Genomic DNA, 12,190 nt, shown 5'->3' on the forward strand with positions numbered 1-12,190 from the left:
GATAACTTATTAAATTGTCTTTAAAATTTTGATTAATTGGAAAAGTAAAATACTAAAATTTACAGCCAAAGTGTTACTGAAATTCCAAAATAATTATCAGTGTAGTATTTTCCTTTTAATATCCAACTATTTTCAGGGACCTAGATGCCTAGCAAAGCTGTAGAAAACTAAACATTAAATATGAACATGCTTTAAGAACATTTGTAGCTTTAGTGACCTGAGCTAGTGTTTTCATGCCTAAGCGTGCTCATTTGACTTTAGTAAAGTCAGAAGCAGCTTTTTAGGCACAGTTAGAAATCTACCTTATTTCTAGGGAAAAATACGCAACAAGGTTTGTAAGGACAAATTGACTTTAATAAAGTATAAATAACTAAAGTATATCTAGTATATTTGCTATGACATAGTAAAATGTCAACATTTTATTATTAAAATGATGGCATTGCCTGGCCAGCATGGCTCAGTGTTTGAGCGTCGATCTATGAACCAGGAGGTCACGGTTCAATTCCCTGTCAGGGCACATGCCAGGTTGTGGACTCAATCCCCATTGTGGGGTGTGCAGGAGGCAGCCAATCAGTGATTCTCTGTCATCATTGATGTTTCTATCTCTCCCTCTCCCTTTCTGAAATCAATAAAAATATATTTTTAAAATAAATAAATAAAATGATGGCATTAGCAGATAATACTCAATCGTAGGCTATCTGATATATCAGTTTCATTTATAAAGATTCTGGTTCTTTTCAAAATTAAATACAGATGTAATTTAAACTATTTATGTTTATTATTACAATAAAAAAACACATGTAAACTATAGAGAAAAGTAAAATCTAAGATAGGCCTCTGTGATAAAATGCTATTGTTGCAAATCTAAGACCACTCTGATTAAATACTATGAAAGAATTCCAATTGTCAGCATTTCCCCAAAATTTATTGGCAATATTAAGGGTTTTTTATGCACAAGAATTTTACCTACTTTGGTAATTAATACCCTATACAGCATTAATTTCAGGGTTACTTTAAACAAAAATAAATATTGTTCAGAACACTGCATTTGAATGTTATCGAACTTTCTGGAAAATAATTGTTCAATATATTCTTCGGCAAGGCTGAAATCTTTGAGAAATTTGAAAACACTTAGAATCAGTCCAAATTTGCAGTAACATTTTCAGATCTAATTAAAAAGCAAGAGAGAAATACCACTCAAAATAGCTCCTGGAATCTATAGTCATATTTTCAGTCTTCCTTGGCAATGTCCATTCCATCCAGTTATTAGGTATAAAATGTGGCAGGTATTTCAATGTGTGCCTGTATTGTTTTCCAGGTGAACAGAATGGATCTACCAAGGTCTCATTACTGTTCACAGTTGGTGTTTTGTAAGTCTATGTAATTTTAATTAAAGAAGAATTCTGAAACAGCCACCTTCTGTGCTACCTCCCAGCACACAATTAGCAGAGTACAGTGTCTGCTGTGAGCAGTCAGTTAATGATTTCAGTTTAATAATTTATTATTGCTTCTTCAGCGTCAGCCATAGTAGGAAAATAAGCTAAAACGATATGCAGCAATTGGGCATTTAAGGAGGGTAGTTTAAAATTTTCAAAAGGGTTATTTTCTCTGTGTAAACTTAACTTCTTCATAAGCCCCCAAATCTTTGCAAATGAGTGAATATTAATTTCCTTTCCAAGGACTTAAGAAGAAAGTAAATTAGTTTTTCTTCCTAAATGCAGCTGTGTCTAGTGGACGGTTTTTATGTCAAAGTATCCTCCTCTCACCACTTAAAAATAAGACATTCTTCTCAAGTGTACCCTTGGTGCAAGTTTGCACACTGGTATTCAGTCAAATTGAAAATAGTCCTTTTAAAAAGTTTCTAAATTCTGCAATGAGCTAGTTCCCTCACTTGAGATTGTGAACAAAAAAGTTGAGCTGCAATTCCTGATCCTAAGATGATTTTTCATGAAAATATTGTTCCAATAGACAAATCAGGCTTTATATATATTTTAAATATTTTTACAAGAAATATAAAGCAGCTTCTAAATAATCATTAGTTTTTCAATGAGCTTGTATCATATCCCATTCTGAAAGCTAAAACCTCAATCATAAATATGTAGGAGATTTAAGTTTGATAAAAAGTGTCAAAAATAAAGGAATAAATCACACTTTTAAATGACACTTTTAATATTGAAATTAAAAAAATAGAACATTTGGTACAATTTTGTTTCAGTTGTGGATAAAAGAGATCATGAGCTATTATGTAATAATAATATTTTATGTCTGTATATGTTCATATTCATATACACATATGTAATGTTTCAAATCTATACAATAGTTAAAACCACGTTGGCCAATATACAATTTAGCATGTTTTCTATAGAAATTGGCCTATTTTTTATACTAGTTAAATTTTCTGAGGTTTTTCTTTTGTAGGGTATGGCAAAAGTAGGTTTACAGTAGGTTGTATGGAAAATATTACAATAATTAATAAATAATAATAACACAGGAATAAACTCTGTGTTTTGTGTATTTGCTACAGTGAACCTACTTTTGCCCCACCCTGTTTATTATTTCTTGGTCCTTGTTGAAAATTACATAACTGAGAAAGTATCTTAAAAAAGAAAATACATTTGATTAAAGTTCAGAGATGCAGAAATCACTTCATCACCTTAAATATTGGCACTGTACACTTAGACTAAGCTGTATCCTCCTCATGTCTACATGACAAAATCATAGAGCCAAAGTAGAGATAAGAATAGTATAATAGCTAACGAGGTTTTAATCTGTTTCCTTTTTCCAAAGAGTAAGGATAGGTATAATGAGCAGATAACCCGGAGTTAGCTGAAATATATTATTTAAGTGACAGTCCCATAAATGCAACAACAACAGAAGTATAGAAGCACATTCTGTTACTGCCTACACATGCATCTGATAGTCCTTGAGTAGCAAAATGAAACTTTTTACAACATATAATATAGTGTTGTAATTATCTTCACAAATGGAGCATAAATTATTCAGCGTAATTATGATGCATTCAATATAAATATTTACTGTTCTCAAAAATGGAAACAGTGTTTTATTCACAATAGAAGTGATACTTTGGCCTTAGTTTATGGTTTACATATTTCATTTGAGGTCTATGTAATTTTTAAAAAGTACTTCTTCTTATATATATTTTTTGGTTCTATTGTCACATTAGAAATTCATCAAACAACACTAAAATTCACACATACTTTCCTTTGGTTTAAGTTCTGTAATTCAGTTTATAGCTTTAAACAAAATTTTAGGTAGAAAAAAATGGATATTGCTCTTTTCTGCAACAGCTCTTAATAAGAGTTGCTTAAGAAACACTTTAACAAAAACAGCCATTTAAATAACTAAATAAAAATCATGACCTCTTGTCCCTAAAATGGAAAATGTATTCTCTGCTTCATTATATTTGTTTTTTTGAGGATAAGAACAATTGCCAAACATTTGTTCTTTCAGATATTCGGGACAGTGGGGGTCCTAAACCAGTGATGGTGTATATCCACGGTGGCTCATATATGGAAGGTACTGGAAATTTATATGATGGGAGTGTCTTGGCAAGTTATGGCAATGTGATCGTCATCACAGTCAACTACCGACTTGGGGTACTTGGTAAGAAATCTCTTTTTTTTATACCATTAATCCATGAAATATGTGGTAGTTTTGTTTTGGCTTTTGTTATGCTTCGCTTTGTTTCATTCATTATTCTATGCTTATTGACTTGTTTGAACCAAAATTTCTGATATTTTTAATACAGTCTATAAATGTTCATAAGTTACTAGGTGAAAGACAGGTAGGGTTGATTCTAAGATTTAAAAGTAAAAGGTAATGAAAGTCTTTGCCTTGTTGAGGAATGTTCTTGGCATTGTAGGTTTGGCTTTGGAGAACTGTGTAAGGTAACAATGGCAGGACCTTTCTGAAGAAGAATTAGTCCCTGGGCAAATTTTTTCTTTCCTTTTCTCTTTTACAATGCTAAAACATTCCCAGAAGTTTTCTATGAGCTTAGAAACACATTTATATCATCTTCAAGAATATATGTATAGACTGGCTTTGTGATAAAATTATTTGCCAATGTGGTGTAGATTTGTTTTGTTTATAATTTGTCATAATAATTAAAAATATTTTGTCAATGTATTTGTTTAAATTATTTTATTTGAAAAACATGCATTGAGTTTATCAAGTGACAAAGTGTTCAATTAAATAATTGTGTATATATAAAGCAAAATCAGAGTGGGCATTATTGGTTTGAAGATATCTGTAGAGAAATATTATTTGCAAAATAACATTAAGTATTCTGAAGCAAGCCTGTTGTTTTATGAAATATCCAACTTACAAAACATAAACTTGCTATGCTATTCTACTTGTATAAATTTAATATATTTTAGTATTATCACAATCTGAGGAGTAAAATTACTATATAATTTAATAAAACCCCTTTACCTGTAGTATTTTAGTATTTGCTGAAATGGTACAATTTATCAAAAATTATTTTATTTTTCAAATTTTCATTGTTCTCAAAGTCTTATTCCATACTGTACACTTAAGTAGGTATAATTTATAATGTTATTTGACACAAAGAGGCACCTTCCTTTTTTATTCTTTATTCTAAAATATTTTGAAAAAGGAATTTCAATTATATTGCCTTTATAATAATTGTTAATATTATATATTTAAGCCATTGAGAAACCAGTTGTTTTCCTCATTGGTATTAGTTATTATTATTCTAACTCCTATGTAGTCATAATCCTATATTTATGCTACTCTCAAAATATAAAAAGAGAATAATTTTTGTAAATCATTTGTATGTTTTGGGGAACAAGATATTTTAGCCATGCAACGTTGAAATCTTGATCCTTTTCTAGTTTTCTATTTTAAATTTGGAGCATCATGGATGATATAATAGATGCTTTGTATCAATGTAGATATAAATTATTTCTGTAGCTTTGTTCAGTCTGCATTACTTCCTCCATAGTATCTAATTATGCGTTGCTTGAGATGTTCTTATAATTTCAGTGCACAGTGTAAAATGTCTTCCTATCTGTGAAAACTCAGTATATTAGAAGATTTATAGAGATGGTCATAATAATTTTTAAATAGTTTGGTGCTGTCATTTGTTTCTTATGGAACATTTCAATGTGAGAGTCATCAATAATTTGAATACATTTAATTTTAATTATAGTGCTGTTTATATTTCAGTTGTTTTTATTATTATTCTCATATTTTTTCAGAATTTCTCAATTTCTAAATTTTGATGCAGTGATCAGTTTGCTAATTGGAAATTTGAAGTTACAAAGTGTTCTTAAGGACTTGAAAATCCACTTAGCTATGTTTGTGTGTGTGTGTGTGTGTGTGTGTGTGTGTGTGTGTGTGTGTGTGTGTGTAATGATTTTTAAAAAATCTTTTGACCAAACCTTATGTTGCCTTATTATGATATCACATAAACATAAAGTAAGATTTCATCAAATGAACTGTTATCATGTTAATGTACATTTTGCCAGTGTTTTATATATTAGAACTGATGAGCACCTGATTTTGATTAGATTTGAATCCTATATTCATGCTCATATCCTGTCTTTAAATGCCACACTTAAAATGATTGTGTGGAAGGACAACAGATTATCCAGCTAAACCATGAAGCACTTAATCACTTGTTTGGTCTGTAACATGGCAAGCGGTGTTGGTGTTGATGATGGATAATTTTCCCAGAGTTGAGTATTTGTTTAGGGTTTAATATCAGTTGGCTCCTAATAATCACCACTACAGATCAGTTGTCCTTTATAGACTTCCTCTCAACATGAAAGCATACAAAACTCTTAGTCGACACGTTTAGATGCATCTGGAAACATTTGTTCTAGAAATTAATATATTCTGGTCACTTTCTTCCTAAAATATGTGTTGGGCTTTATGAAAACGTATTTAAGTGAATTGATTCATGAAAAATAAATTTTCAGAACATTTATTTCATCACAATTTGCCTGGATGGTATACCACAGCCAGATCAACAGCTCAGCTGGCAGAGTACAATAAAGACTGTAGGGTTTTTGTTGTTGTTCACAATGTGTCTAACAGTAACAAGGTAAGCCAAGGTTTCTAGGACCCAAGAGGGTTGCTCTTTAGTTTGCACTTGGGAGAGTCCTAGAAATCAAGTAAAAAATAAGAATTGATCTCACATCAGAGAAGATCCTGAGCTCTGTTTTGATTTGAATGTTTTGGTGTGAAGGAAATGAGTTTTGGGGTCCAATGTACAAATTGGCTAATTATGGTACTATTGCTCTCAGATGATTGACAGAAAAAACTCAGGCTGTTTGAGAAAGGCAATGTAATTAGTAGTGATTTGAATCTTTCTTCCAAGAGGAGATGCATTTACAGGGTTTGTTTGTTTGTTTGTTTGTGTTAGCAATAAATAAAAATGTGATAATGCTTTAGTCATAAAATTCAGACAGCTATCCAGCAGCATGGTTCCAGTTTAAAACATGTTGTGTTAAGAAAAAATATTTTGTTTATTACAAAGTAGAAATAGTTTGCAAATAAAAATAGCTCCTATGACATCATTGCTCTGAAGAAGCTGGGAATAGTTTGGAATCAGTTCCTCAACCAAAAGCATTTTGGGCTTTCCTTTGGAGTGGAAACATGGACTATCACTATTAATGCATGGGAAATGCTGTTGGTAGTGATTAGAAAAACTGCTCATAAGATTGAGTAAAAAGTTAAGGGGCTACGGGACTCTGCCTGCTAACTTCACTGTCTCAGGTTTATCTTAAAGCTCCCTCTGTAACCTTCTTTCATTCAGTCTCATAGTTCTAGTGAACATTTAGTCTTTTTTCACATTTGATTACATACGTTCTTTGCCAGTATTAACTCTTCATCCTTTGTCATATTATATATTGTTACATAGTGCTTTAAAACATATTCAGAATAATTATTAATAGTTATTTTTACTATAATGAAAAGTATCATATTGGAAAGTTAGGGAGAAATGGTTTCATTATGTGTTCTTAAAAGAGAAGCATAATAATAAATGTTAGGATTGCAAATAGGAAAAGCATGTATACTTATAGATAAGAATTGGGAGAGAATGTGTAATAAGTTTTTTCACTTTAGGATGAGATATTGTGCAATAAAAATTTTTGAAAATAGAAACAATCCAAATGATATATTTGCAAATCTCAAAAATGAAAAGAATACATTAACTAATTGAATATTAAAATGTGTTTCAAACACGTCTCCTAAGTTAGAATAAATTTATGTTATTTTTAGAGAAAAAATGAAAGTTGTATACCACTGCTGGGATCCAATTTAGGAAAACATAAGATTTTTGTCAGATGGAAATTTACTGTTACTTTTATCTTGATATATAAACTTTAGAGGCAATTATGTGTTCATAATTCAAGCCTATGATTTATTTTAGGAAAAAAATGTTTTAAAGATTTTAGAAGTACTGATAACTATTTGAAAATTTGGCAAATTTTTGGAGTCTAATTAAAAGTTTGACTTAGTCTTTTAATATCTGTCTGTACCATCCATCTATGAAAAAATAATTTTAAGTGCTAGCCCATCTATTTGTATTTGAAGAATAAGAATAAACTTACTATATAATAACATGTATGACAAAATCATTTAAAACGAGCTTTTGTTAACTTTACCACATATCGTTTCAATGAACACCTAAATTTATTTTTAGTTTATTAGACATGGTTAATGAGACTTCTTAATTCTTATAATGGTATTGTATATGCAATAAAAATGCTTCCAGTATTATCAGATGAGAAAAAATGTAACTTTGGTGTGGTAAATCATAGTATATATAACACTTGTTTCCAGCAATATCTCCTATGAGGGATAAAAAGTAAGTACAATATAATCCTTCTTTTAGAGAGATTTTAATCTAATTGAGGGAGAAATAAACACCCAGTAAAGAATAATAATTGCTATTCTTCTTCATATGGTAATATGAATTTATTAATTGATTTGTACATATATAGTCACTTGACATATTAAAAGAAAAACCAAAAAATGAAAGTGGAGGTATGGAATATCAGATAGATCAATATGGAGGAAGGATTGTGATCCATACTTGAATCCCAGCAACCTAGCAGCACGGAGATTCAGTAAAGTCTCCGAATGTTCATAACTTAAAAGGAAAAGCATATTAATTCTGAAATAGAGCAACATTTTGTCATTATTATTCTTGGTTTTGGGTCTTTCTTGGCATGATTTTTATTTCTGTCTGTCTCTAAATCCTAAAACAAATAAACATATTAAAAAACTCTCAATGTTACCTCATATTTGAGAGTAATATATACTTAAATTCTATAAGATGATTCAAGTGTATTCTTGGAATATAGGAGAGGGAGTCAGTTTGTGTTTGAAAAGTCAAAAATGTCTCCACAGAAATGGTTTTATTTGAGCAAGACCAAGAGAGTGTATTATCTCTGCTATTAACAAACGGGAAGAAAGAAGGACATTTTTTCCCATTTATTTATTCATGTTCTTTGTATTTCAAAAAAGTGAAGATAATTAGTGACAACTACATGCATATAGGTTGCTAAAATCATATTGAAATAGAATAATATATTGTAGAGAAAAGATACAGAAACAGGTAATGGATATCTACTGAATTAAACAGAAATGTACAACCCAATTTCCTAGAAACAAGGTCAAAAGGACAATGGTTTGATTTTCATAATTGTTATTCTCAGATAAATTGAAAATACATATTAATCAGAAAGAATGAACAAATGAAGTTTTTTCTCACACTGTATTGCACTACAAAGAAATTTACCATATAAGTTGTTTTTATTTTGAACGCTAAATAAGAAATGTCTGATTGTCTTCATTAGAAGATTCAGAAATATTCTCAGTATATGATTTTTTATTAACCCTCTATAAAGGCCAAAGACATAATAATAGATGCCCATTACTTCTATAATGTAATTTCAGCAAATGCAATTCAAATAAGATATTTGGTCATTTCACTTATAACAGGATAAAGCTAAAAATCAATTTAGAGCAATGGTCATTTAACTTGATTCATGGATTTCTTTTCTCAAATATCAGTTGTATCTACTGGGTTTTAATAAGGGCTGGATGGTAATCAAATTTATATTGAGTGCTAAAATGACCTTCTGGAGTAGAGATATTGTTTACTCTTTTGAAAAATATACTGTTTACTAATTTTATTCTACCTACTTCTTCCAAAATGATTTTAGGTGGCCTACAATAAAAGTAATTATTAATCATGCCAAAAACTTAAAAATAACCTGAAAGTAAGCATGTCAATTACTGTGGGTGTTAGTTAAAAGAAGTCAGTTTTTTTTAATGTGTTTTAAATAGTCATATTGGGTCATTCATTGATTTATTTATACAGCCATTCATTCAATACAAATTGAGCAGTATTCTGTATCAGGCATTCTGCTAGTTATTGAGGATATTGTGAAAAATAAGATAAATGTGGTCTCTACTATTCAGTAATTACTGGCAATTAGGAGACAGAAAATAAATGAATAATTACACAAATTAGATCTTTTACATAGATAACGATTTACTTCAAAGTTGGCTTTCTTTAGAGTCATCTGTATGATAAGTGCTAGAGAAATGGCAAGTGCAATGAGAAAGGAGCTAATCCATTCTAGAAACAGAGAAAAAGCTTCCCCCAGGAATGACATTCAAATTTCCATTTCTTATACTTTACTGAGAAAACCCTAATCAAAATTCCCAAGGACCTCCAGATTGTAGATTCCTTTGGTTACTTCTCTGTTATTTTTTTTAAGTTTTTTAAATTAAAAAAAAAATCTTGATTGTTGAAAGTATTACATATGTCCCCTTTCCCCCATTGACCTCTTCTAGCCTGTCCCTGCCCCCCACGCAGGCCTCACTACCCGATTGTCCAGTGATGGGCAACCTTTTGAGCTTGGTGTGTCAAACTTCGCCAAAAAACTGAGCATAACTCAGGTAGTGTGTCACTTTGAGGAAAAAACTAACTCCAAGACTCTAGTCGCAAATGTTTCATCCTCAGGAGCAGCAAACGTTTCATCCTCTGCATGCGGCCACGTGTCATCAGAAATGGCTATGCGTGTCAGTGCTGACACGCGTGTCATAGGTTCACCATCACTGCTTGTCTGTGCCCATGGGTTATGCATATATACATACAAGTTCTTTGGTTGATCTTTTACTACCCACCCACCCTCCTCCACCTTCCCTCAGAGGTTCAACAGGCTGTTCTATGCTTCTGTGTCCCTGGAACTCTTACCATTTGCAACAGCATGGGTGGACCTAGAAAGTGTTATAAGAAGCGAAATAAGCCAGCCCAAGAAAGATAAGTATCATGTGATCTCAAGCATATGTGGAATCTAATGAACTAAGTAAACTGATCAGCAAAATAGATCCAGAGACACAGAAGCATGGTACTTCTTTGTTCTTATCTTACATGATCTCTCCGTAGCACAGGACACAGATAACTGGTCTCGTCTTATAATGTTTGTTTCTTGGCATCAGCCCAGCATTTCCTCTGACCTCACTGTCTGCTCCTTCTCAGCCTCCTTTGCTGGCTCCCTGTCTCACCCTGATCTCTGAACACTGAAGTGCACATCCTCACAATTTTTGCCTCACTTCCCTTCTTTCTCTACAATGTCTCCTTAGGGGTCTTCATGCATGGCTCTATACACCAGCTCTATGGAAGTGACTTCCAAAACTGTATCATCAGAACTGACTATTCCTCAGACGTCCAGACTCATGGGCCTACCTCCTGCCATCTCCATGTAGATGTCTAATGAATATCTCAAACTTCATTGCTAAAATACATAGACTTTCTTGGTCTGCATGTTTCATTGTCTTCCACATCTAGATTATAATAATAATTGCAACAATAGCAATAGTAATAGCCATATACAGAGGACTTAGATGCCAAAAGCTATTTTAAGCAGTTTACAATAATTACATTATTAAATTCTCACCATAACCCTTTCAGGTAGGGTTGTTATTTTCCTGATTTCATAAACACAGAAACAAATGAGTAGAGAAGCTAAGTAACATATTCCCAGTCACACAGGCCAAGCAACAGTAAGTGGTAGAACCAGGATCTAACCCAGGTGGTCTTCTCTTCAACAGAACACTGTACTCATGGCATTGGCCCTGCCATTCATCTGGTGATCAAGCAAAAACTACAGATTCTCCCTGACTTGTCTCTCTTTTATGCTCAACATCCAATTCATCAGCTTCACCATATCCAACAAATATCCTGGCTCTGTCTCCTTCTTTCCACTCTCCCCTTTACCAACCTAAGCCAAGTCTCCCTGAGCTTCTTGTGTTATTTTCCCATTTTATATTTGCTCCCTACATATACATGATCCATTCTTCACACAGCAAAATCAGATTATCTTTTTAAAGATGAATTATAACAGCTCACTTTTCTGCCTAATGCCTTCCAGTTGCTTCCCATTACTCACTTAGAACAAAATCCAAACTCCTTCCCTGCCCTGTCTGACAAAATCCTGCATCGATTTGTACCTATACCTCTTACATCTGTGTCTCTTAGTTCATCTTAAAATGTTCTTCTCTGTTCCAGCCATCTTTGGTTCTCCATGGATACCAAACTCATTCCTACTTTAGATACTTTATATTTTCTGTTACCTCTACCCCAAATCTTTGTGGGGCTAGTTCTTATATTTTTTTACCTTGGCTTAAATGTTCTCTTACTAGAGAGTCCATGGATGTTTATTAAATCTAAAAAGAGGTACCATGTCATAAGTCATCTACTTTTAAAAATTATTTGTATTACATTGAATATTTCCTATTTATATTTGTGTTTTTTGTTGTTTGTTTGTTTTTTTTTTTTTGGTTTATTGTTGTCTAGCATCTCCAGAGCTATTTGCTTAGAAAATATATGTTGAATGAATTTAAAGTGAAAGGAAAGAGTCAATAGCTTATGATCCGATGTGGTCATGGAGAGGAAAGGAAGGCTGAATTTGAAGGTTTGGGTGAAACCCAGTGGAAAAGCAAAACTTGACATGTTACAGGAACTGAGCAAATGCAGCTGGACACTTTGAATAAGAGTGAGCAGTGTCAAATTAGGATGAAAACAGGCAGCGGGCCGTGCAGCCTCTTGTTAAAGATTTAGGACTTCTAAGAACAATGATAGGACATTAAGCAGATAAGTGACATGATTAGATTTGCATTTTGA

General features: G+C 32.1%; 1 protein-coding gene across 6 annotated transcripts in view; it reads left to right on the plus strand.

Annotated features, from left to right (window-relative positions):
• Positions 1-12,190, plus strand: part of NLGN1 (neuroligin 1) — a 698,104-nt gene that overhangs the window by 213,630 nt on the left and 472,284 nt on the right. For all 6 annotated transcript variants that reach the window (XM_054713731.1, XM_054713733.1, XM_054713732.1 and 3 more), the window contains one exon: positions 3,472-3,624. In XM_054713731.1, the coding sequence (XP_054569706.1) occupies positions 3,472-3,624 (153 nt within the window). The remainder of the gene's footprint in view (positions 1-3,471; positions 3,625-12,190) is intronic.

This window comes from Eptesicus fuscus, chromosome 3 (genome assembly GCF_027574615.1).
Source record: "Eptesicus fuscus isolate TK198812 chromosome 3, DD_ASM_mEF_20220401, whole genome shotgun sequence".
Classification (NCBI taxonomy): domain Eukaryota; kingdom Metazoa; phylum Chordata; class Mammalia; order Chiroptera; family Vespertilionidae; genus Eptesicus; species Eptesicus fuscus.